Source organism: Microtus pennsylvanicus, chromosome 12 (assembly GCF_037038515.1).
Source record: "Microtus pennsylvanicus isolate mMicPen1 chromosome 12, mMicPen1.hap1, whole genome shotgun sequence".
In the NCBI taxonomy this organism is placed as follows: Eukaryota; Metazoa; Chordata; class Mammalia; order Rodentia; family Cricetidae; genus Microtus; species Microtus pennsylvanicus.
This window is the reverse complement of record NC_134590.1, coordinates 35,690,140-35,717,784: the sequence shown is the minus strand read 5'-3', so window position 1 is coordinate 35,717,784 and position 27,645 is coordinate 35,690,140. Positions and strand designations below refer to the sequence as shown.

General features: G+C 45.0%; 1 protein-coding gene across 1 annotated transcript; it reads right to left on the bottom strand.

Annotated features, from left to right (window-relative positions):
- Positions 1-1,481: 1,481 nt before the first annotated feature.
- Positions 1,482-27,401, bottom strand: Ugdh (UDP-glucose 6-dehydrogenase). Its single transcript, XM_075943407.1, has 12 exons — positions 27,124-27,401; positions 17,443-17,611; positions 13,380-13,481; positions 12,480-12,680; positions 12,173-12,370; positions 11,634-11,781; positions 9,003-9,097; positions 6,635-6,765; positions 5,101-5,234; positions 4,607-4,698; positions 4,384-4,494; positions 1,482-2,304 (listed from the first exon to the last, which is right to left on the bottom strand). Exons 2-12 carry the CDS (start codon positions 17,602-17,604, stop codon positions 2,197-2,199), a joined length of 1,482 nt encoding a protein of 493 aa, XP_075799522.1. The 5' UTR covers positions 17,605-17,611; positions 27,124-27,401; the 3' UTR covers positions 1,482-2,196.
- Between the last annotated feature and the right edge of the window lie 244 nt (positions 27,402-27,645).

Below are 27,645 nucleotides of genomic sequence, written 5' to 3'. Positions count from 1 at the left end.
CAGTAGAAGGCCAAAGGGTCTCAAATTGCTGTGCCCACTTATATGCTGAATCACGTATTTCTTCCCGTCACAGAAGACTTCCAAGGCTTCCTGTCTTTGACCCATTTTCTTCCACTTCCAATTTTTCTACCTTTTGAACTATAACTGTATTCTGCAATAATTATTTACTTTTCTACTCTAGGACAGAAGCTTCCTGCAACTAAAAAAGGAGTGAGTACCTAAAGCTTTCTTTTGCTGCTTTTTTTGTTTTGAGATAGGGTTTCTTTGTGCAGCCCTGGCTATTCTATAACTTGCTCTGCAGAACAAGTTGGCCTCCTACTCTCAGATATCCACCTGCCTCTGCCTCCCAAGTGCTGGGATTAAAGGCGTGCGCCACCATCACCCGGCTCATCTTTGAGTTTATAATCCTATTGACAAGCAGATATGGATTAGAGCAAACTCTAATCCTAAACTCATTCTCAGAAGTCTTATAAATAAGGGTTAGTCCTCAAGCCAACATGAGTCCAGAGGTCTGCAACTTTTCTCAAAGGTCAAACAGCAGATAGTTTTTAGGCTTTGTGGGACAAGGGGCAAAATCGAGTCTATTGTATAGGAAATTCTATAAGCATTGCAACTGTACCTTAACAGTAAAGGCTGGAGAGGTGGCCCAGTGGTTACAAATGTGCCTCAGTTCCCAGCACCCACACTATGGCTCACACAACCCCTCCAGTAACAGGGGCTGACATCCTGACATCCTCAAGTTTCTATTTGTACTTAGTCACAGAAGTCCTAAAGAATGGGACATGTATCTGTTTAGCAAAGTTTGTACATTCTTGGTGCACACGGCATAAAAGGGGAATATGACATTAGTCCAAGTGAAAACAACCACTACAAATAATTCATCACGAGACAGCAAACACAGGGCTGTAGATGTGTCTCAGACATTAAAAGCACTTACTGCTCTTGGAGAGGACCTGGGCTTAGTATCCAGCACACACATGATGGCTGACAGCCATCCATAACTCTAGTTCCAAGGGATCTGATGCTTTCTTTTACCCTCCCTGGACACCAGGCACACACTTCATATAGACACATGCAGGAGAACATACACATAAAAATAAGTAAAATGAGCCAGGTGGTGGCGCACACCTTTAATCCCAGCACTCGGAAGGCAGAGGCAGGTGGATCTCTGTGAGTTTGGGCCAACCTGGTCTACAAGAGCTAGTTCCAGGAAAGGCTCCAGAACTACTGAGAAACCCTGTCTCAAAAAACCAAAAAAAAAAAAAAAAGTAAACATACATAAATTTAAAACGTAAATGGGAAAGCACACAATTTTTTTTTTAATGCTGAGATGGCTGAGTTGGAAGCCCAGGACCCACACGGAAGGGGAGAACTGACCACTCTAAGTTGTCCTCTGACCTCTGCGCACATGGTTTGGCTGTACATATCCCACCTCCCCTCCAAATAAATACATGTAAAAGAGATATATGTAACTTAGAAAATTTTTTAGTTTACACATGAGATTTTATTGGTTTTCTTTGTTAAAGGAAGAACTTAGAATTGTAGTAGAAATAATCAAAAGAAGGGTAACAAACACTTTCTGACTCCGGCTGCAAAAGCAACAGTCAGTGGCGGAAGCTAAGGGACAACACAGACCACAATACTGATTTTCTCCTTGGGTTAAACTCTTTCAAAAAGAAAGTATTATTCATGTTAAACAGGGAAGGGATTGCAGAGTGATCATTTGGGGAAAACAAAAACAATTAAAACCACTAATGACATATCACATTAAAACAATAAGGACAGAGAACCTCGACCGGCCCAAACATGGTAGCACAGTGATTTCATGGCTTCAAAACCCCACTGAGTGATAAGCCCAGGAAAATGAGACCGCCTTTCCCTGGTAATCAAGTCAGTCTGTAGACAGTCTGTGATGCTAGAAAGAGTTCAAAGTTTCTATTTTACAAAAATTGACCACATTTAAACCAACATGATTGTTTTCCATCCAATAACTGAGAGGACAATAATATAAAAATATGTAAAAATTATTCTACACTCATAATTCCTCGATATGCTAACACCCATATAGCTAGTATAAATTTGATGATTAAAAAAATATTTTTGTTTCCTTAAAAACATGTAGTTCATTTCCCATTTAATATCAGACAGACACCGGCTATCCTGAAGTACCAAAATAATCACAGAAAATGGCAGCATCTAGACTTTTGGTTTCTTGTTAGGTGGATCCTGAAGACTAAACTTCGGAATTTCACCAGGAGTGTACGGAATTCTCTTGGAAGACACCTTTTTGCCAATTGTTTCAATCTGAAGAGGAAAAAAAATAGAACCATTAATCCCAGTGCACGTATGTAGAGAGAGACGGGAGGACGAGGAGAAAAACTTTCCAAGTTGTCTGAGTGGCTGAGAGATCTTCGGCTCCTTTATTTTTGTGTTTCTAGAATCAAGTGTTGCCCCCCTTTGCTGGCCTGTATTTGTTTGGGTTTTTAGAGACAGGGTCTTGCTATGTAACACTGGCCTCTAACTCACAGACTGTCCTGCGGGAGTGCAGGGAACGGCATGCCTGTAATCAAGTCACAGACATGGCTGCTCCACTTCTTTATGACTATGAGTCATTCTGTCTGCGTGCACATCTGCACCAGAAGGCATCAGTAGTGAGCTGCCATCTGGGTGCTAGGAACTGAACTCAGGACTTGGAGGAGAACGGTGAGTGCTCTCTCCAGCCCCATACAACCACCTTTTTTATTTTTTTTTTTGGTTAGCCCTGTCTATTCTGGAAGTCACTCTGTAGGCCACGCTGGCCTCAGGATCCACCTGTCTCTGCCTCCTGAGTGAAACCACAACTGGCTAAAATAATTTTAAGTATGTATCTTGCTACATATGTCTTAGAAATAACATTTTAAAATAACACTCAGCTAGGTAACCTAGCACTTGGGAGGCAGAGGCAGGCAGATCTCTGTGAATTTGAGGCCAGCTTGGTCTATAGAGCTATTCCAGGACAGACAGGGATACACAGGAAAACCCTATCTCAAAAAAGAAAAATAAAACAAGAGGAAAATTAAAAATAACACTATTGCCAGACTGTGGTGGCACATGCCTTTAATCCCAGCACTCAGGAGGCAGAGACAGGCGATCTCTGTAAATCTGAGGCCAGCCTGGTCTACCAAGTGAGTTCTAGGACAGGCTCCAAAGCTACAGAGAAACCCTGTCTCAGAAGAAAACAAACAAACAAAAAATTTAACACTCCTGACTTTTTTTTTTTTTTTTAGACCAGGCTGGTCTCGAACTCACAGAGATCCGCCTGCCTCTGCCTTCGGAGTGCTGGGATTAAAGGCGTGCGCCACCATCGCCTGGCAACACTCCTGACTTTAAATGACAGCTCTGAAGAGCAGGCCTGCTGTCCGCTTGGGAAGGTAGGTTGGAGGAATTCCCAAGGTCGGACAGGAGTGAACAAAGTTGTCAACTAACTCTTGCTGGAAGCCAGTGTCTCACAGATGACAGAGACATGGCCCCTCAGCAAGTGAGTAAGAAGCTAAAGAAACCAGACACAGTTATCCTGGCGCCTGCATGCCGGTGCTGAGGCACGCACAGGCCCTCCGCTCAACACGTCCCCGTGTCTCCTGCCGACAGCTCTCCTCCAGCAACTTTTTAATCCTCCCTAATTGACCCTGCTGGAGCCTCCACTCCAAGCCCACACTGCTGCAGGAGATAGAATGTAACAACTTGTCAGTAGCCTGAGGACACACAGAGGCACGGCTCTGGGCAGCTTCAGTCAGCTTCCCCGAGCTCCACTAAAGAAGGCTGCCTCACGAAGCCTGTGCTCTCCCCTCAGATCTCTCAGCCCAGGAAAGGTACAGGATGAACCAGCTGATGGGCCTGGGTACCGGATGAGGTGGATGTTGGCTATGCTCACAAGAGGACAATGTTGCTGCCACAGTGAAGCATCTTCTCAGTGGCCACCCACCCATCGCCCATGTCTTCCCTGGGGTATAAGGACAATGTAACTAGTGTCTTCTTACTTGACTCATGCTATGAGGTGAGCTAGGGCACATGCTGTTTCTGTATGACAGACACCTGAGGCCCTCTTAGCTGCTAAGTAAAGGAGCTCAACTTTATGTCAAATATGGAAGGAGTGAACGGTCACCAAAGAAATCAGGACTTCCCAGAGAAGACCTCTTGCCCAGTTATATTACTGCTAACTTAGAAAATATGGCAATTCTAGAACCCATACAATGAGTTTATAACAGACCAGACCAGTGAAATGACTCAGAGGGCAAAGGTGCTCACTATCCAAGCCGGAAGCCCTGGGGGACAGATATAAAGGAGGGAGGAGAGAACAGACTCCATAGGGCTATCCTCTGAAGACCAACCCAGAATCCTGATTACCTGGAAGCCAATGGTCTGCAGCTCATTGTGGAGCCCATCCAGGACACGTCGCCCATCAAAGATAAAAGCTGGTTTCAGCATTTTTTTGTGAATCCGTTCATAATCCAGTTCCTGTGAAGACACAGCAAATGCAGAACTAGAACACCATGTGGACACATATCCAACCAATGCTGATACTGGAATGTGCCTAGGATTTTTCTTAATGTAATTTCTGAGACTTCACCTTAAACATGTCCCATTCGGTGCAGATAACAAGGGCGTGGGCACCATCACACGCTTCATATGGATCCTTGGAAATGGTCACCAGTCTGGACACTAGAAAACAGCAACAATGCCCAAAAGAGAGATGGGAAACAAGGCATCTGAAGTTACGCACATAACACTAGCCCTGCAGAAAGAGTGTCTGACAGAAGTGAATAATGGGGAACCAGGAGCACCCCAAACTTTCTCCAGAAGTATTTCCTGGGACTCTCTGGGCTTTATGAAATACCACTGAGCTATATACATCCCTGACCCCTGCAAAAATTGCTGGATTGAAACACCAGTGGTGACTTCAGATCAAAGCTGAGAACATGATACCTAAGAGTTTAATTTTTGAGAAATGAGGCTGCATACAGAGCCAACCGTGATAGCGAAAGAAAATGCAACCACTAAAGGTTCCAAAGGAAAACAGTTGTGTGGGTTTATACTCAAAATGGTTAGAGAACAGAGTCCTACCTTGGTCATCCGCCGACACGCCTGGATGAGACAGATCCACAACGATTTGTTCCCTGGGGACTTTGGGGTCGTATATATGGAGGTGTGCGCCTTCGTCCATCAGATACTTGCTAATGTAGATACTGGAGGACTCTCTGCAGGAGAGACCAGTCATTGCTTTAAATGACACAGTCGTTTGGTTTGTTTTGTTTGAAAAATAGTTTCTCTGTGTGGCTTGAGCTGTCCTGGAACTCCCTTTGTAGAGCAGGCTAGCCTCAAATTTAGAGATCTACCTGCCTCTGCGTCCAGAGTGCTGGGATTAAAGACAGACGCCACCACCAGCACCCAGCTAAATGACATATTCTAATATCAGAATATCAGGAAATTTAAGATATGGGGAAGTTCTAGTTAAGCTAAACTGTTGAGGAAATAGACTCTTTTTTTTTTTTTTTTTGAGTATTTTTTCTAGACAGGATTTCTCTGTGTAGCTCTGGGTGTCCTGGAACGCACTTTGTAGATGAGCCTGGCCTTAAACTCACAGAGATCTACCTACCTCTGCCTCCTAAAAGGCTGAGATTAAAGTCATGCACCACCATGACAGGCTAACACACACACGAGATACCCAGGCCTTCTTCCGCTGAGTGAGGCACCTTGTTAACAGACCTCTTCTGGCATTGTTATATATAGAGAATAAAATACTATAGAAAACGCACATATACACATATGTACAATCACATGTACTTCAATTCTTTTCTATCAACGGGAAGATCAGGATTAGATGAAAGATTCCCATACTCTCTCAAAAGGTTTGAAATGTTATTCTTTGGTTCGTTCTAGTTCCATCAGGCTTAGAAGCAAGTGCCTTTACCCACTTCTGGCCCTGAGATGTTTAGCAGGTAAAAAAGGGAGAGACTTGGCTGCTCCAAGTTGTCCTCTGACCGCCACACGAATACCATGGCTTGTGTGCACATGTGCACACTTCTCGCCGTGTGCACACTTCTCGCCGTGTAACCCTGGCTGGCCTGGACTTGCTATTATATAGGCCAGGCTGGCCTCCAACTCACAGAGATCTGCCTGTCTCTAGCTATGCCTCCTGAGATTAATACCCTGAGTCACTAAGCATAGGTAAAATTGAAAAAAAAAAACCAACTTTTTCCCCCCCCGAGACAGGGTGTCTTTGTAGCTTTGTAGCCTGTCCTGGAACTAGCTCTTCTAGACCAGGCTGGCCTCAAACTCAGAGATCCGCCTGCCTCTGCCTCCCAAGTGCTGGGATTAAAGGCGTGCGCCACCACTGCCTGGCCAAAAACACTTTTATGGTTTTAAAGAACTAATACCTGGGGCTGGTGAGATGGCTTAGCAGTTAAGAGCACTGGCTGCTCTCCCAGAGGACTGAGGTTCAATTCCCAGTACCCACATGGCAGCTCACAACTGTTGGTAACTCCAGCTCCAGAGGATCTGACATCATTACATAGACATACACACAGGAAAAACACCAATGCACATAAAATAAACGAATCTTAGGAACAACAACAACAACAAAAAGAACTAATAATACCTGGTATCGCCAGTGTCCTTTTTGAATGCAAACCCCAAGATGGCTATCTTCTTATCAGTTACTGTATTAAACAGGCTGTCTATGATCCTCGAGGCAAACCTCCTCCTCTGGTAGTCATTCATGTCTATGACCTGAAATCATATTATAATATACAATGTTAGCTTACAAAAGTGTCATCTAGTATATGCACATGGTGTTCTCGTAAATGCTGCTATACAAATATATGGTTCACATATTACGCAAAGTTTACTCAACACTGTTATTCAGATTTAAATCTGAAAATTAAAAATCCACCAATTGGGGGCTGGAGAGATGGCTCAGAGGTTAAGAGCACTAACTGCTCTTCCAGAGGTCCTGAGTTCAATTCCCAGCAACCACATGGTGGCTCACAGCCATCTATAATGAGATCTGGTGCTCTCTTCTGGCATGCAAGCATACATAGAAGGAATGTTGTATACATAATAAATAAATAAATCTTTAAAAAAAATCCACCAATTGCCAGATGTGGTGACACCTGCCTTTAATCCACTAGTCCCCTTCCATAGAGCCTTTCTGAAAATATTCATTTTCATTTGGCTTGGTAGGCTGTGAGTGACGTTCGGGTAGATGAAAAGACTCCGGGAACACAGCTAGGCTTGAATTCTGAAGGCATGTGAGATCCAGCCACAAAGCCAGCCTAAATAAGGCACCTTTACCCCGCTTCTTCAAGTCCCCAGAAGGGACAAGGTGGTGAGCAGTCAGCTCTCCAAGCACTCATCAAATGCTGCAAGCTCACCAACTCACCACAGCTCACCAACTCACCACAGCTCACTAATTCGCCAAAGCTCACCAACTCACTCACCATCCACCAAGGCTCACCATGAGCAGACAGGAACAGACACCACACAGAGGGAGAGCTGCTTCTGCACAAACCGTGACAACACAAGTACTGGACAAGCGTTTTAACCAAATGCCCTGAGTCAGAGTGTCTCAGAGCATCCGACATCTGCTAGGTTAAGTTGCTGATGAAGTGAGCTGGGGGAGAAGGGGGGGCCTTTTCAAAAGCTTTCAGGAATGGTCTCAAGTCTTGGCAGCTTGGAAAGAAGCCCAAAGTGTCGGGAAATCAGGGCTTCATCTTAATTGGATGGCAAGATGAAGCCACCTGCTTGGCTGAGTGAAATACACAGAAAATGAGTCTGTCTATACAGATTCGCTCCCATAGCTACTGCTGAAATCTGAAGATTATGGATTCAGGAAACCATTGGGAACGGTGCATATTCTGGCTGGCACTTTAGGCAAATCTGTCATTCTCAAAGTATCTTCTCTCATCTAAAAATGGGGGATAACGTTAGTGATGAGGGGTAAACAGTGTTCTGCATTCAAAGAGTACCCAGAAAAAACAAGCATTTGATAAGCCAGGAAGGGGTTCCCGTTTTAGCTCTGTGAATTTGAAAGAGAGGAGGAGAGTACCCATAGATGCAAACCACTTAAAATATTACAATATGCGTGTATTTCTAAAATGGCAGCAGCGATGGATGTGGATACCCCCAGTGGCACCAAGAGGAACGCAGTAGCCTCTGGGCCCGAGATATTGCGGTTGATACTGTGCCATCCGCAGGAGCCACATCATGGATTGCTCCATTGAACGTCATTTCTGAGGAGTGTGCTATGGCGTGGGGAGTCTGTAGTTACGCTCTCATTCCCACTGCACCTCTCGATGGCCCAGAACGAGGCAGGTGTGTCCACCAGACAACACAGTGGGAATTCCAAAAGTAGGGGCACTGCTTAGAAAAGACTCTCCCCAAAGCTTAGCCTTTTGCTATGCGTGCTACTCACTTTCCTGTTAATTATAAATTACATAGAACTGTGGTTTTTTTCCTTTGTCTTTGGTGTTTGCTGTTCCCACAGACATATGGTATTTTGTGTCAAATAAAGTCATTAAGTTCAAGAGAAAAAAAATATTACAACGTGGGCGCGTCACACCAAGTTCCCGGCTAGCCTAGACTACACAATGAGACCCCATCTCTTATGATGATGGTACACGCCTGTAATTTTAGTATTCACGAGGAGGAGGCTGAGGGAGTGGGTGTTCAAGGCCAGCCTCTTTATGAGACAGTCTCAAAACACATATCCCCAAACATAAAGGATATTACTTCCTGACTTATTCTGGGAGAGATCTAGTTATAAAATAGGAAATACCAATGTATAAAAAAATGCCCATCACAGTTGACTAGGAAAAAAGACTAATTGAAAACAGATACTCATCAAATAAACCTGAAATAAAAAAATTGAGTTCCTGGAACAAGTTCAAATGGTCAAAACCATTTCATCAAGGAGGCCATGTTGAATTAGACTCTAATCAGAAGTCATTGACGACAAAGACAGATACCTGCTGCCAATAGCGAGCTACTTCAGGCAGATTCAGAGCCTCACAGAGATAAACCAAATTCAGAACATCTTTTTGGAAGCAGCTCCCACCAAAACCTGAGGAAAGAAAAAAAAGAACTCACATTTTTTCAGGTAAGATCCAGAAACTAAATTCTGTGGTAAAATCTCTACAATATCGGCTACATGGTGAGTTCAAGTCCAGCCTGGGTTACATGAGACCCAGTATCAAGATAAAAAATAAAAATTGGAAAAGCAGATTTATAAATCACGTGGCATTTATAGATAATCAGCTCAGCTCTTCAAATATTTACCAAACAGTACCCCAAAACAAGTTTTATTAAATCTACATTTGATCTTTTTCCTTTTAAAAGAGGATTTTATTTTTTATGTGGGTGTTTTGCCTGCATGAATGCATATGCACATCCTCAGATGTCGGAAGAGGGATGGATGGTTTAGCTGACCACTGTGTGAGTGCTGGACCCTGAGCATGGGCCATCCACCCACAAGGACAAACGTTCTAACCCTGAGCCATTTCTCCAGCTCCATTAGACGTTTCCTTTGCACTAATCTTCTGTTTCTCCTGTGCTCACCTGTATGACTGCCTACATCTCCTGCTTTACTGCAGAGCCAGGAAACTTTTAAGGTAAAGGCCAGATGGTTAATATTTCAGTCCTCGTGGGCCATGAAGACTCTGCCACGACTGTTAACCTCTGCCACTGCAGCCACATAGTAGCCAAAGACAAGGGCCAGGCTGTGGGCGTGGTGGGACACAGTAGCCAAAGACAAGGGCCAGGCTGTGGGCGTGGTGGTAGCCAAAGACAAGGGCCAGGCTGTGGGCGTGGTGGGACACAGTAGCCAAAGACAAGGGCCAGGCTGTGGGCGTGGTGGGACACAGTAGCCAAAGACAAGGGCCAGGCTGTGGGCGTGGTGGTAGCCAAAGACAAACTGTGGGCTGTGTCTGGGCTCGCCCTGGAGCTCACCCTTGAGCTAGCACAGTTCAGGCTGTCATAGGGAGGTAAGGACTTGAGTGGCAGAAACATCTGGCCTCAGCACTGCAGGATTCTGAACAATGTACAAAACTTCCCTTGACTCTGAGTGCTCTCTAGAAACAAAATTACATCACCTCCTTAATAGGTCATAAGCAGTAAAAATGCCAAGTATAGTTTCAAACATCTGTGATTCTGGCCCACGAGAGGTTCAGGCAGGAGGATTAGGAGTTTGAGGACAACCTTGACTACAGAGCAATTTAAAGTCATCTTGGGCTGTGTGAAACTCTGTCTTAAAAGAAAAAAAAAATTGAAGGAGATAAAGTACTGATATAGAATATGATACATAATATGCCTTATGTAAATAGAAGCTATTTTTATTATACTGAGGGAAAACATCAAAAAGGGCAGGGAAAACGGTACTAGGAAGTGACGTTTAACCTCAGAAATACTAGCAGTGTGTACACGCATGTGCGTGAGTGGTGGGATTGAACCCTAGGTAGGCCTTTGCACACGCTAGGCAAGCACTCCTACCACTGAGTCACGTCCTAACTCCTTTTATATATTTTTTATTAGGAGACAGGGTTTGTTTCACTAAGTTGTGTTCTGTGAAGTGTTTTTAGCGCTATAACACGGTATAACTACCACAGATAACGAGAACTGACCACAGGGCTACTGTAAAGTTAGACTCATGGCCTGCCTGGGCTACACAAGTTCAAAGGCATCAGGGCAACCTATATAAAAGAGGCTAGCCTCAAACTCCTGATCCTCCTGCCTCGACTTCCTAAGGGCAAGGATGAGCTTGCCCCAACTTCACTTCTTCTTTACAGCTCACACTGGAGTCAGATGACAACTCGGGGGGTGGGGATGGGGTCTCTCCTCTCCTTTCAGCATGAGTTCAAACTCAAGTTACCAGGCTTGGGGACAGGTGCCCTCACTCACTGAGCCATCTCACAGGCCCGAGATGTTTTCTTTTTAGATTTATTTTATGTGTATGAATGTTTTGTCTGCATATATGCATGTGTTCCATGTAGATCATAAGAGAGCTGAGGGTGCAGGAACCCAAGTTAGAGACGGGTGAGTCACCATGCGTGTGCTGGAAACTGAACTCTGGCCCTCTGCAAGAGCCATTGCTCCTAACCACGGAGCCATCTCCCTAGTACCTCTAAAATCCCTTTTTTTGCTTTGAGACAGGGTTTCTCTTTAGCTTTGGAACCTGTCCTGGAACTAGCCTCTGTAGACCAAGGCTGACCTCAAACTCACAGAGATCCGCCTGTCTCTGCCTCCCGAGTGCTGGGATTAAAAGCATAAGCCACCAGTGCCTGACTTAAAATCTTTTTTTTTAATTTTTTTTTAAATTTATTTTTTATTTTTTTATTTATTATATATACAATAGTTTATGTGTATGTCTTCAGGCCAGAAGAAGGCACCAGACCTCATTACAGATGGTTGTGAGCCACCATATGGTTGCCAAGAATTGAACTCAGGACCTTTGGAAGAGCAGACAATGCTCTTAGCCACTGAGCCATCTCTCCAGCCCCAAATCTTTTTTTTTTTAAAGGATATTAAATTACAAAGAAAACACAACTCTTCTATAAAGCTGAAAGCATTAGTAACCTGTGTAACATAGAGAAAACTGTACTTACCGACGCTGGCTTTTAGGAACTTATTTCCAATCCTTTGGTCCATCCCAATAGCTGTGGCCACCTCTTCCACATCAGCCCCCGTCGCTTCACACAGAGCACTGATGGAGTTAATGCTGCTGATCCTCTGTGCAAGGAAAGCATTTGCTGCCTTCAAATATAAGACAAAAGGGAGAAGACAGACGGCGAGTGAAAACCCGACCTTATATGTCAGGAGAGCTCACTGAGCTGATGCAAACTACTAAGAACGCATAAGATACTAATGGGCTCATTTGGAGGAGACAGTGGAAAACTGATTAGAAAAGACAATTTAAAAAGATATTAAGTTGCAGTGGTAGAGAACAGGTAAAGCATCAGGTTTAATCTCCAGCACTGGGGGGGGAAAGCAAAAGAAATATTTTCGTGTGTACATGTGTGTGTGGTGATCCCCACAGTCAGGAAGCAGAGTCAGGATTTGAGTTTGACACTGGCCTCAGTAACATGGAATACACTGTCTAAACACAGTAACAGATTTAATGGAGAGCTGCGAGCTTTGCACTGACCAGTTTGGAAAGCTCTGAAGACCAAGTATTGGTGGTGAGGATCTTTTCCTTGGGCACCCAGTGCTCATACACGGCACAGAGCGCCCGGACAGCTTTCTGGCCCTCTGGGGTCTCATCCCCTCCAATCAGGACTCTATCTGGGTTCTTTAGGTCCTTGATGGCTGTCCCCTCTGCCAAGAACTCAGGATTGGACAGCACCTAGAAGAGCAATACAGAGGCAAGGTTAGGCTAGAATGAATCGTGGGTAACTCGAAGGCATCAGTCTTGCCCTAAGAAGAATCAGTTGTGGTGTTTCCTTTCTTCATACCTGTAAATTCAAGTTGGGCTTTGTGTTGGCATCAAATATACGGCGGATGCTTTCTGCTGCCCGCACGGGGACTGTGCTTTTCTCCGTCACGATTTTGTACCCATTTGAGTTCTGCACGATGCGTCGAGCACAAGCTTCGATATACTTCAGATCTGCCGCCCGGCCTTTCCCCATTCCATAGGTTTTAGTGGGTGTGTTCACCTAGAGAAAGCATTTGGGATGAAGCACACACGGTGCCTGTGAGCGCTCTCCAGTGCTCTCAAGATAGTGCCTCGACCTCTGTTAACTACCAACAGTAGGAAGCTCGTAACTCTCACAGAACAACACAATACACTTTACAAATATAACCACAGAAAGAAACAACTGGAAACATCTAGAGAACTCTTCTGTGGGAGGGTGGCCTTACATATGCTAGATCCGAGGGCAGGCAGGAAGGTTCCAAGCTAAGGCCAGGAGATAAAAATGAATGAATTCAGAGGTCCTTACTCTAAAGGAGTACCTATCTATTACATGCAAAATATTATGATGGTCTTTTTAAAAAAGATATTTTGTTATATGTATATTTTGTTTATGTATATGTACATGAACTGTGTGCATGCCTGGTGCCCATTGAGGTTAGAAGGTGTTGGATCCTGAAACTGGAGTTACCAACATTTGTAGGCTGCCATGTGGGTGCTGGGAATTGAACTCGGGTCCTTTGGAAGAGCAGCCAGTGCTCTTACCTTCTGAGTCATCTCTCCAGCCCCTATTATTAAGTCTCTAAAGAGAAATTTTAGGGCTGGAGAGATGACTCAGCAGTTAAGAAAACTGGCTTAATGCCAAATAAAAACAAAGAAACCTTTATAGGCAGGAATATTAAAAATAAATAAATAAAATCACATGGGAAAGCAAACTACTTACAGAAATAAATACTAGATCAGCTTCTCTGATGGCATCATCAATATTGGTAGAAAAAAATAGATTTTTCCCTCGACAGGATTCTACTACTTCTTTTAATCCAGGCTAGAGAAGGAAAAAAGAAAAAGGAGTTGAACACAGTATTATCCAATCCTGAGACGAACAGCAAACATAATCAACTATGTTGTACTGTAACTTCAAGGTGTTTGGTAAGGACAGTTGAGGGTCTCTGGGCGTGGCAGCACACACTGTAGTCCTGACACTTGGGAGGCTGAGGCCGGAGAACTGAGTCTGAGGCAAGGCTGAGCTACACAGTGGATTTGAGGTCAGACCGGCTACCCTGGGAGGTCCTGTGAAAACCGGAAAAAGGAGGGGCATACACAAGACACAGGGGCATACACAAGACACAGTAAGTAAGGATGTTATGAAACAAAGCAAAGCAAAGTTGAACTTGCACAAAGATCAGCAGCTCTAAAATGCCTTCTCGTTGTTTGCCATGGACCTGGTGATGCGTTAACCATTAACCCCTCGTATCAACTCAGTTATCACACCCTGCAAGGCCCTGGGATTCCAAGCAAAGTTTTTGCATTGTCATTATGAACGCAGTCGTATCCGTGCCATGGCCTCTGCACCTGCCCCATGATTCACACCATAGAGGTGGTTGTAGAAGCCAGTGTTTGCTTTAAACAAGGAGACAATAGTACTTGTTTTTCCAAGTCCTACTATAAGAAGCCCTGAAAATCTTTACTACTTTTTACCATGCAGTTTATCTGGGGACATATTTATGTCAAAAATTTTTAAAAGGAACACTGCCACTTAAAAAGTATTTGTTTAACTTTTTAAAAAGCTACATTTATTTTGGGTGTGGAAGTGTGCGTGCCGTGGTATGCGTGTGGAGGTCAGAAGAACACCTTTGGGAGTCAGCCCTCTCCTACAGTGTTGGTCCAAAGTCACACTCAGGTCAACAGGTTTGGTGGCATGCACCTTTACCCAGAGTCACCCCATCAGTCCACAAGTATTCTTGTAGAGAGAGAAAACTGAGCCCAGATCTGAGCAGATCTGTCCTCTAGATCCAACTGCCAATTTACAGGGACTAGAGGATGCAGGAAAATGTTAGAAATACTCAAGGGAGCTCAGGAGTCAACCAGGAGAATCTACTCTGGAAATTTCCACATCAAACTAATTTCTCTAACTAAAAAGCAGGGGACAAAACAAAACCATTAACAAAGCAAGGGAGGATAAACAAGTGAACAGAAAGTCAAAAGATTGTGGACTTAGACATGGCTGCACTCAGGAGGAAGGTGCTGGCGGATCTCTGAGTTCAAGGCCAGCCTGGTCTATAGAGCCAGTTCCAGGACAGGCAGAGGAACACAGAGAAACCTTGTCTCTAAAAAATAAAAATCAAACAAGACACAGCTGAGCATAGTGTGCACACCTGGGCTCCAACCCTCGGGAGGCGACAGGAGGACTTGAGTTTGAGACCAACCAGCCTGATTCGTCCAGTGAGATCCTGTCTCCGATGAAAGAAACAAAATAAAATACTTACACGTAAGTGATACCATTCTACTGCAAAATGGGAATCTTCCTTGGCCTCTGATTTAAACTAACTGGAGGATGAACATTCATAAACTTTTTCTTTTGTTTGTTTTGGGTTTTTGCAGTGGCCTAGATCATGCTGTCTGTTCTCTCATAAGGCTACACTCCCAGTCCCAAGAGGAGCTCTTCACAGTATTTTGCTTTGCTTTGTTTTGTTTTGTTTTCCAAGACAAGGGATACACACACACACACACACACACACACACACACACACACACACACATATATATACACATATATATCCTGGAATCACTCTACAGACCAGCTGGCCTCGAACTCACAGAGATCCTCCTGCCTCTGCCTCCTGAGTGCTGGGATTAAAGGCATGCACCATCACTACTAAGCTTAAAGTCTTATTCTTTACTAATTTTAACTTATTTTTAACACTCATTCTTGTGTGTGTACATGCAAATGTGTCATAGCTTGTACTTGCCATGGTGTGCATATGGAGGTCAGAGGACTTTTGGGAATAGTTTTTTCCTTCCACTATGGGGGTCCCAGGACCAAACTCAGGTCGGCAGGTTTGATAGCAAATGCCTTTCTGAGCTGAACCATCATCTCCCAGGCCCTGAGGCCTTCTAACATAAGCTACTGGAGGAGGTCTAACTGTAAACGCATACCCCGTACTAATTAACACCTGAGCAGGAGCAGCAACAATATACAACATGTGTGGGGTCCCCAACATGCACTAGACTTCTTCAGGTGTCCTGACCAGGGACTAGAATGACAGAAAATGTTGCGGAGGTGTGTTTTTGCAGAGAACAAGTTAACCAGTCTTCTGTGAAATGAAGTGAATCTGGCACAGGAAGACAAATACCACATGTCCTTCATGATGTTGAAGCCAGGAGAGCTGATCACACAGAGAATAAAACAGTGATTACCGGAGGCAGGGAGAGTGATAGCCGGTAATGGGTTCAGAAGTCCAGCTGGACAGGAAGGGTGACTTCTGACACTCTCGAGACAGCAGGGGCGCTGGCCGAGAGCTGCAATTAGATTATCTCAAAACAGTTTGTAGAAAATTCTGTTTTCATTTTAACCACTGCTTGGCTCTTTATTTAAAATTTTATATTCATTGGTGTTTTGCCTTCATGCATGTCTGTGTGAGGGTGTCAGAAGCCCTGGAGCTAGAGTTATAGATGGGTGTGAGCTGCCTGTGGGGGCTGAGAATTGAACTTGAGTCTTCTGAAAGAGCAGTCAGTGCTCTCAACCGCTGAGCCATCTCTCCAGCCCCGAAAATTCTCTTAATACAAATAAATGATAAACATTCTGAGGTGAAAGATAGGATTAATTATTCTGATATGATCACTAAGCACTGTACAAGAAATATCACACTGTACCCCATAAGTGCATACAAATAATTTTTAGTCCCATATATAAAATAAAATATTTATTTATTTATTTATTGGCAGGGTCTCACGCAGCTCCAGCTGGCCTAGAACTCTGGGATAGCCATCCTGTCTCCCAAACACCAGGGATCTACTTATTATTTTTGTGTTTCAGGAGGTGTTTTTTTTTTTGTTTTTTTGTTTTTTTTTTTTTTGAGACTGGGTCTATTTAGCACTGGCTGTCCCGGGACTTGTGTGTAGATCAGGCTGGCCTTAGACTCATAGAGGTCAGCCTGCCTCTGCCTCCTGAGTGTCAGAGTTAAAGGAGTGCTCCATCATACCCAACAGTCCACAGGGCCTCATGTATCCCAAACTGGCCTCCAACTCTCTCGTGGGACTTCTGTCCCTTCTGACTCCAACTCTTGAGTGTACTGCCATGCCCCTTCTGGGAAAAACTTGAGCAAGCACTCCACCAACTGGGCAATACCCCAGCTCTGGCACACTTTTCTCTCTCTCAGCATTCCTGACATAATAAGACTGTCTTTTTATTGTCCTTAATTTGGTCTTTTTCTCTTCTGCAGTACTGGAGAGGAAATTCAGAGCCTGACACATGTTAATCATGTGCCATGTTCCCTGTTCAAAGGCCCAGAACATTTTCTTATCTGAAATTTTTGTTGTATACTTTTGGCTTACTATACAGCCCAGGCTGGCCTGGAACTCACTATGTAGTTCAGTAATCCTCCTGCCTCAGCTTCTAAAGCACTGGGATTATAGTGCATGCACTACCACACTTAGTCCGTCCATCCGTCCTTCCTTCCTTCCTGAAATAAGTGCCTTATGTCAGCTAGTTAAGCTAGGATGAGCTACATTCAAACACCATCCAGAACCTTTGCTTTGTTTTGAAGCAGGGTTTCTCTGTTGTCCTGTTTGGCCTTAACCAGCTATGTAGAACTGGCAGACCATGAACTAACTCCAGTCCTCATGAGAGCTGGGATCACGGGTGTTACCAACATGCCCAGCCAGACCTTATTCACTGAAATTGGTTGCATCCATAGACATCACAATAATAGTATATATAAAATAGTCAACCAACACAGTAAGAAAACAATAAGCATAAACACAAAGCTATTTAATATATAATTTACCTCATAAATAGGAAGGGTTGGGGAATTCCATGCGTTGATTCTCGATTCGTTGACGTCGACAACCGTTACCCTGATCTCAGGGCACATATGGGCAATGACACTGCACGTGGGGCCACCGACATAGCCCGCACCGATGCAGCAGATCTTCTTGATTTCGACCATGGCTCAACTAGAAGGAAAACAATCAGGAATGTTCTGTTGTGGTATTAGAAACAGAAAATGTGGACAAATCACTGGCACATCCGTCACAAAACCGTCGGGTGTCTGGAGCAAGTTCCTACATTTGCTCACAGGAATTGCGAAAACTGTAAATGGAAAATAACATTCCAGTCAGATGACTCGGCCACTCCCCCACTGTGCTCGCACGAAAAGAGGGAAAATCTCTAACAGATTATAATGACCTGAGAGTTAGAAAATCAAGAAGCAAAATAAAGCCTGTCCTCTAAACCAGGGTTATAGGTGAGGTACAAAGGTGAGGTTTTCCGCAGGTTTAGATGGTCACAGATGGTCAGATTAGTTCCATGACTCAGCTCTGGCCTCGAAGACTATTCGCCTGCTTGATTAAACACGTCCCTCTGGAAGTGTGCGGGTAACTTAATTCCCCCGTGCAAAAGAGCTGGTAGGTGGGGCATAAGAGGAGCTCTGCTCTCAGTGTGGATTAATCCCTATTATAAAAGGGCTTAGGCCTACAGGTTTGATCTCATATCTTTTATTCTTCCGCCAGGGAATGACACAGCAAAACTGTCAGCCCTCCATCTTGGTTTTGCCAACCTCTAGTACCCTAAGCCAAGAAATTCCTGTTCATTATAGATTATCCATCACAGGTGCTGTTGTAGAAGCAGAAAATAGAACAAAAACATCCCTCAAATTCTTAACTTGGCATCGGCAGATTATTTTTAAATATTGGACAATAATCTTGAAACTATTTCAACTTTAGTTAGAAACTGTGAAAACACTACAGGAGTGTGTGTGTGTGTGTGCTGGTGTGCAACACCTATGTGTGAGCATGCAGAGACCTGAAGCCCACACCATGCTCCTCTATTGCTCTTTACCTGTCCTTCTGAGGCTCTGGTCTTACTGAGCCTGGAGCTTGCGATCATCGAGCAAGGCTGACTAGCCAGCAGTCCCCAACCACACCATCTCTGGCTCTCAGTCCTGGGGTGAGAGGTATGTGCGGCCACAAGAGCTTTGGGTGCTAGGGATCTGAACTCGGTCCTCAGGCTTACACAACAAGCAATCTCCCTAGCCCAGCAAAGTCATTTCTGCAGTTACTAATACTGCTGCACTGATCTTAGTATGTTTTCAATAGTCATCGGGTGAAATGACTGACAGTAAAAATTTACAAGGAACTGGCTCATATATATGAATGCCCGGTTATTCACTGTAATGACCGGTCACTTCAGTTTCTGCCAAGGTCTCAGACATTACATTCAAACCCATTCATGCAACCCAGAGAGAAGGAAAACAGCAGTCAGAGAGCTTAACAGTTTGTTGTGGACTCCTGCAGGATGGGAGAAGGTGCTCTGGGTTAGACCAATCACGTATCTGTGGTTCAGTGGAAGACTGTTGGCCCAGTATGCATGAGCTGAGCTAATGAGTTTGAGTCTTAACTACTGCAAAAAATAAAGCACACACAGTTTTAGTTCCCCAAATAGGCAAGTCATGGGATTTCATAACTCTACTAAGAAAGCATTCTAACTGCCTCTGCCTCCCGAGTGCAGGGATTAAAGGCGTGTGCCACCAGCGCCCGGCTAAGAAAGTATTCTTAAGAGTTATACGTAAAAGTTTTGGAGTGGAGGGTAGGTCTCTCCTTCCACCATGTGAATCGCAGGGACTGAGCTAGGGTCCTCAGGCTTGTTGGCAAGAGCATTTACCAGCTGAGTCACCCTGTCACTGGCAAAGCCATGGGTTACAAGAAAATCTATCTCAAGAAGCCTCACTTCGGGCTGGAGAGATGGCTCAGTGGTTAAGAGCATTGCCTGCTTTTCCAAAGGTTCTGAGTTCAATTCCCAGCAACCACATGGTGGCTCACAACCATCTGTAATGAGGGCTGGTGTCCTTTTCTGGCCTGCAGACATACACACAGACAGAATATTGTATACATAATAAATAAACAAACAAACAAACAAACATTAAAAAATAAAAAGAAGCCTCACTTCTACCCGTCCCTACTGACTCTGCTTCTGCAGGCAGCTCCCTTGCTTCTTGTGTCTACTCCCGGTGTTACTTAGCCCCTCACTTATATGTGCACACTGTGGTCTTTTTGAGACAAGGTTTCTCTATTATGCAGCTCCGGCTGTCCTGGAACACGCTATGTAGACCAGGCTGGCCTCGAACTCAGAGAGATCTACCTCCCAAGTGCTGAGATTGAAGGTGTGCACCATCATGCCTGGCATAATCGTAGTTTTGAACTGAAGAAACACACATATAGACAGTGTCTACGCTTGGCTTCTTTTTAAGTTACTGTATTTTAAAGTCACACCCATGCTCCCCTGCCTTGGCTTTCTCACTGTTATGCTGCATCCCTCTACATGGATTCATTTACCAGGAGATATTAAAACTGATTCCTTAAGAGCCTAAGTAAGTGAGTTAAAAGTTCTCTATTCGCACTGTGAAGCTACAAAAATCAAACACTCCTATCAAACTTTTAGGATTGTAAGACTTGCCTTGGGAATAAAAGTACCAAGAGTAAGTACCCAAAAGCTGGCTTCTGGCAGTCACCCATCTCTCCTTGCCTCACCCATCTTGCTTCCCCCACCCAAGTGGATGGAAAAGATGACGTTGGGGACACTAAGTGATGAAGCTGGAGAATCATCTGAAACTCTCCCATGCTTCCAGTCGACACCACAGCTGTCCCACCTCTGCAAACGGAAAACTTCGGCCTCTGGTTTCAGAAAATTTATTTCAACTTGTCCCAGGGCCTACTCCTTCCCCATCACACAAAAAAAGTAATGTTCCTGACAGTAAGAAATGGGTGAGAGGCACTGGTGAGGTGGCTCAGAGGATAAGAGTCCTGAGTTCAATTCCCAGCAACCACATGGTGGCTCACTAACCATCTGTAATGAGATCTGGTACCCTCTTCTTGCCCACAAGGATACATGCAGGCAGAATATTGTATATATAATAAATAAATCTTAAAAAAAATGGGTGAGAACTTGGCCATGGATAGAGGACCTGACGCTGAAGTATTTAACAACTATCTGGAGACATTTATTACATACCTCCATGTAACAGCTCCCGTTGTTCAGTGTGCTATGGATACAATAATAAGACAGCTCAGACCCTGCCCTCCCACAGTTACAATCCAGTAAGGAGCAAGAAGAGCCATGGCCTTTGTAAGTGCCCTGTAGAGAAACACACAGGAACTGTCTGTGGGGTAGGGGACAGGGAAGGGATCTCTGAAAAGTGGTAACTTAAAGAGGGAAAAGAAAGAATCACACCCCCCCAAAAAACGACCACATGAGAAAAAGATAGTCAACTAGAAAGCAAAATGACGTCCAAGTCCAAAGAAGAAAGAGGATGAAGAGGGACCCATGAGACGGTTCAGAGGACAAAGTGCTGGCCGAACCAGCCTGATGGCCTGAGTTCAGTCCCTGGAACCCACATAAGGTGAAGGAGAAAACTGGCTCCTGAACATTGCCCTCTGACCCAACACACAATAATAATATGGGGCACTTAAAGAAAAAGAAGGAGAAAGAGGCAGAGAAAGGTCATCTCAATGGAGATGCAGAAGTTAAGCCTGCAGTAAAGAATGGGTGGAATTTGGGGAAGGGGAGAACAAAATCAGAAAGAACATTCTAGATAAGAGTAAAAGAATAAACACAGAGAAGTGAGGCTGTACGCTCAGTGGGTAAAGCAATGAGAACTAAGGAGTTGTGGGGAGCAGTAACTGTCCTCCATAGCTACATACATTGGCCCCTGAATGTCTCTCTCAGGACAGCAAGGCAGCAATCGGTAAGCGTAATCTAGTAACAGCTTACATGGTCGAATGGAACCATCACAGTCAGAGCACTGCCACAACTAACCCTGTTCTGTGCTAGGAGAGGGGAAGTGTTTCCAAGCAGGGCGGCTTCAGTTCAAGTCTGGAGACTGAAAGAGTTAGGAACAATACAGCACAATACATGATATTTACTGTCATACAAAAGGACTGGGGCATGGATTCTAGAGATAAGAAATTCTCTGGTTCCAGGAAAGTGGGGACAGATAGCGTGCCTCCTCAAAATTCTCTGTTCTGATGCTTTATCAATCTGAATTTCCAGAAGCTACAGTAGCAGAAATAGGTGGTCCTAGCCGGGATTATAATTAAAGGCCTTTAACCCCAGCACTCAGAAGGCAGAGGCAGGCAGATCTCTATGAGTTCGAGACCAGCATGGTCTACAGAGTGAGTTCCAGGACAGCAGGACTGTTACACAGAGAAACCCTATCTCAAAAAAAAAAAAAAATAAGTAAAGAAGGAAGGAGATAGAGAGGGAAAGAGAGAAGTAGGGAGAGAGGTAGGGAGGGAGGGAGAGAGGGAGGGAGAGAGGGAAGAAAAGAAGGAGAAGGAAGGAAGGAAGGAAGGAAGGAAGGAAGGAAAGAAGGGAGGGAGAGAGAGAAAAGATGGCTTCAATTTCAAGTATAAGTACATTCTCTATACCCAGGAGGTCCACACACACAGAATCAAGTGTGAGGTGTGGTGTGTATTTGTGTATGCGTGTAGGTATAATGGCAGACATATTTAATCCTAGCACTAGGGAAGCAGAAGCAAGCTTGAAGCCATCCTGGTCTATATGGCAAGTTCCAGGCCAGCCAGCCACAGTGACATAGTGAGACCTTTCTTTAAAAAAAAAAAAAAAAAAAAAAAAAAAGTTGGATTTCTACTGAGAACACATATAGACTTTTTAGGTATTACTTTAATTGTTTGTTTTGAGACAAGATTTCCCTAGGCAGCCTAGGTTAGCCTAGAACTTGCTATGTAGCCTGGGACAGATAGTCTTATGCCCATGATCCTCCTGCCTCCACCTCTCCTATGTTAGGATGACAGGAATGTGCCATGATGCACAATTATAGGTATCATATGTAACTCAGAGGATTTAAAGTTTGCAGGAGGACATGCATAGGCTATAGACAGATAACTACTGCACCATTTTACTTAAAAGATTTGAGCATTTCCAGTTGTGGGCATTTGCAGTAGACCTGGAGCCAATCTCCCAGAGACACCAGGCCACTGTCTTCCAGCCTGCAACAAAACCCTCCAGTGTGACAGCAAAGTTCCACCGTAGCGTATCTATCTACTCAGTCTCTTTATCAGCCACACTGACATAAATCAACATCTAAACCCTAGTTAACTCTGGGCCTATAGGTTTATCTCCAAGGTTCACAGGACTGAACCAGAACCACCAAATAAATATAAGATACCTGATGAGGGGCTGGAGAGATGCTCAGTGGTTATCATCGCTCGCTGATCTTCCAAAGGACCTAGGTTCAATCCCTAACACACATAGGGGTTCGCAACCAACCATAACTCCAGGTTCAGGGGATTTTCTTCTGACCACAGTACCAGGCATGTAGACAGTAAAGGTCAGTGGATCTCAACCTGCGGGTCGTGACCCCTTTGGCAAACCTATCTCCAAAAATATTTACATTACGAGTCATAACAGTAGCAAAATTGCAGTTATGAAGTAGCAATAGAAACTATTTTAAGATTGGGATCACCACAACATGGAATCTGTATTAAAGGGTCGCAGCATTAGGGAGATTGAGAACCCTTGGTATAGACATACATGCAGCCAAAACATCCACACACATAAAATAAGAATACATAAAAATAAAAGACACCTGCTTTCCTCCCTAATTAAACTAGTAAGTAGTATTTTTTGGTTTTCAAGACAGGGTTTCTCTGTGTACCCAGACCAGGCTGGGTTTGAACTCACAGACATCCACCTGCCTCCACCTCTCCTCCACCAGTGCTGGAGTTAAAGGGATGTGCCACCACTGCTCGGCGAGAACTTCTAAGTCATGTTGTTCCAGAGGATCTTTCAGAGTTACAACTTGATTCCACAGCCAAGACATTAGAGCTACTATGGCAGACTACACCCTCAAGCTCAAGCAGGCCCTATTTCTGTTACCATTTACAGAATAAGCATAGATCCAATGTCTATGGAAGATAAATTCCTGGGCTTTAAGGAGTTCACAGTTTAATAAGGTATCCCGAGACTAATGAATCTTTAAAAAAATGTTTTGAGATTTATCTATTTAATGTGTTTTAAGGTAAACCACCTGAGTGCCTGGGAGTTAGATGGCGGTGAGTCACCACTGTGAACTTTGGGAGCTGAACCAAGAGGAACAAGTGGTCTTTAAATTCTGAGGCCTCTCTCCAGCACCAAGGCTGCTGGTCCTTATCAGCTGCCGTTCACTGCTATACCTCCAACACCTTGTATGGCAATCCCTCTGCACGTACTGAGTTAACTGTCCCCATGGGACTCTGTATTGCAGACTTCCTATTTCATAGGTTTAGTTAAGATGGTTGATATTTTGCAGTGAACAATCAGACTGCTACCTTCTTTAGCCACCTAAAGAATGTCATCATATTTTCCTGTTACCTCTAATATTACTTGGTTGTTTTTTATCGTGCTGGGGATTAAATCCAGGGTCTCAAGCATCTCAGGTAAACATTCCACCACTGTGTTCCACCCCCTAGTCCTCAAGTTACTTCCTATCTGCCTTTCTTTCTTTCCAAGGAGCAGTTATTGACAACAGCTGCATCTGTACTGGAGAAATGAATAAGCTTTTCTTTCCCCTCTAGTGTTGCGTTCTCTCTCCCTCCTCCTTTTCCTCACACACACCCACTTCTCCCTCAGTAAGGTTTCCCTCTGCAGCTAGGCTGTCCTGGAAATGGTGGTGATCCTTCTGCCTCAGCCTCCTGGGGACTGTGATTACAGACACGAGCCACAACACTCAGCTACTTGATGAGCTGGTCTTCATCTTGGGTAACTTTGCCTTCTAGTCTTCAAATGATGTGCAGCTCGTACATGACAATGGATGGAAATATGGAAAAGATGGATGCACAACCGATGCAAACCAAATAAAGTTACTTGGAAGTTTCAATAAAATCCTCAATAAGCTTTTTTTTATTTCCTTATTATGTATGCCGTGTTCTGACTGCACGTATCCTTGCAGGCCAGAAAAGGGCACTAGATCTTGTTATAGAGGGTTGTGAGCCACCATGTGGTTGCTGGGAATTGAACTCAGGATGTCTGAAATAGCAGCCAGTGCTCTTAACTGCTGAGCCATCTTTCCAGCCTCCTCAATAAACTTCAATATGGAGCGTGATACAAAGTTACCAATAGCTTTATGATACAGATGTTTTCTGATTGTATTTTCATTTTTTATAATTTTAGAGTTTTATTTTTTTCTTTCTCTGTATGTTATATGCAGGCCATGGCACATGTGTGAGGTCAGAGGACCACTTTGGGGGGTCTAGGTTTTCCTTTCTCTGTGGGTTCTGGGGATCCAACTCAAAGTTGGCAGGTAAGTGTGTCGGAGGCGGCCGCATGTTTGTCCCGGCCACCCAGAACCGAAATAATCACACAGAAACCATATTAATTAAACTACTGCTTGGTCTATTAGCTCTAACTTCTTATTGGTTGACTCTTTTTTTTAATATTTATTTATTTATTTATTATGTATACAATATTCTGTCTGTGTGTATGTCTGCAGGCCAGAAGAGGGCACCAGACCTCATTACAGATGGTTGTGAGCCACCATGTGGTTGCTGGGAATTGAACTCAGGACCTTTGGAAGAGCAGGCAATGCTCTTAACCACTGAGCCATCTCTCCAGCCCTTATTGGTTGACTCTTACACATTAATTTAACCCATTTCTATTAGTCTGTGTATCGCCACGTGGCTGTGGCTTACCTGCTAAAGTTCTGGCTCTGGTTTCTCCCTGATTCTGCCTTCCTTTTATCTCCCAGCATTCAGTTTAGTCTTCTCCGCCTACCTAAGTTCTGCCCACCTAAGTTCTGCTCCATAACAGGTCTAAAGCAGCTTCTTTATTAACCAATGGTATTCACAGCATACAGAGGGGAATCCCACATCATGAGTGTTCTCCCTGCAGGCTCATCTCACCATTTCCTAGTTCTACTTGTTCGCCCTCTGACCCTCGCGGTAATGAGAGAAAACTGGGCCTATCTGCTTAGTGAATAGGTCATTCTGAACTGAGTTCCCACCTCTGTGTTTTGGGAATCACAATATATCACATCGGCCTGAAACTATTGTTCATGTAAAAATTTTTTTTTTTTTTTTGGTTTTTCGAGACAGGGTTTCTCTGTGGCTTTGGAGCCTGTCCTGGAACTAGCTCTGTAGACCAGGCTGGTCTCGAACTCACAGAGATCCGCCTGCCTCTGCCTCCCGAGTGCTGGGATTAAAGGCGTGCGCCACCATCGCCTGGCCCTATGTAAAATCTCTTAAATTCAGATAAACATTTCACCCTACAAGATGTCACTAACAGCCAGCAAATGTCCTATGCTGCAATCTGAACAGAATATAATCCATCTGCCACCCCTCTTCATAGCTACTGATTAGCTAAACAGTAGACATGATAGACAGCTGGGTACACCAATCTCGCTCATCTCGGTCGGTCATTTCCTGGACACATACTTAATAAAATGCCCCACCTAAGGGGGTTAAAAACTATTGTGAAAGACTTAATTCTATGTCTAACGGGCAAGAGCAAAGCAGTGGAAATACAGGGAAAGATGGAGTTTGCCTAGTGGTTAGAGTACAGAGAGGAAGGCGAGGGGAGGAGTGGGGTGGGGGGTGGGATATATTATGAGTTCTTTTCCAAACCAGGGTTGTGAAGCATTTAGCTAAGACTAGAAGCTGAGTACACATAAGCCTGCCTCAGAGCAGAAACACTCAGCTCTTTCAAGTCCAGACCCCTCAGAAGAAACAGACCAGACTACTGTTCTCTATTTCTTAGGGGAGTTGAAAAAAAACCCAAAGACTGGCCTTTGAGGTGAACGGATGAACAGTAAGTCCTCTGTGTATCCCACGTATGAGCTCTGTCACCCAGAGAGCACCTCCTTTCTCCCTAGCAGATTTCCCAGCCTTGCTCAATTATCTTACACGTAGGACATGAAGATGTTCAAGATCTCCCCCAAAACATGGTCTCTGAAGCCCCCAAGAGAGGCCTTCCCTGACATCAAGTAAAACGTCCAAGCATTTGCCTCGGCCAACAATAGGCTGCAGAAGACTCTAAGATATTTGGATAAATGCCTTAGGGCTTCGTTTTCAGGGGGCGTTGCTTTCTTCTCTTAGGGGCTACCAGAGGAGAGCAGCGGACCCCCAGGTGAGCAGACTCTAATTCTCAACAAAGCACAGATAGGACTTTAAGCCTCCTATTAGGCCCCACGGGGTGGACCCCTTCCTTGGGGCGGGGGTGGGGGCGTTTGGCTTTCCGAAGCGGCGGGAAAACCTTGTTCGTTTCAAGTCGTAAAGTGGGAAGATGAGAACCGGCCCGAAGACTCACAAGTTGCAAATCAAAAGCCCTCCTCGCCCGACCTCCTGCAGGCGCCGGATGCGATTCCGCCGGGCCCGAAAGGGGGACCAGAATGATGCGATGGGCAGCCCCGCCGCGAGCCCCGGGCCGCGTGCACACCCCGGCCGCGAGAAGGAGGCATCCCGCGGGGAACCGCGCTTACCCACTTCCAAGGCAGGAGCACGGCGGCCACTCGGATCCCGTTCGCTCGGACAGAGCCTTACTTCCAAGCCGTAGCCTCCTTCACACTCTCCGCCCGCCGCTGCCCGAATCCAGGGCCCGCGGCCGTATTTAAATGCTTCTGCCGGGGAAGGCGGAGGCTTCATTCCCCCGCAGCCTGGCCGCCCGGGACTCTGAACCCAGCCACCGCCCCGCACTGCCCCGCCTCCCTCCGCGCCAGGCCCGGGACAGGCCTCTATTTCCTTCTGGACTCTGGGCGGCAGGAGGGGCGGGGCCCGAAGTGGGTCGCCACGCCCCTTCCGAGACGGGCGAATCGGCTCGAGCCAAGTCACCGCCCCGCCCCTGCCCCGCCGAGCGGCGCTGGGCGTGGCTGCGTGCGCCCTGGGTCCCTAGGTTGGGCGGCTGTCGGCCAGGGCATCGTGACGCCTGGACTTTTTCTGCCCCTTGGTCCTTGGACTTTGGGATGGCTCACTTCGCGTGTGCCAAATGAGCCACCCGTGGACTG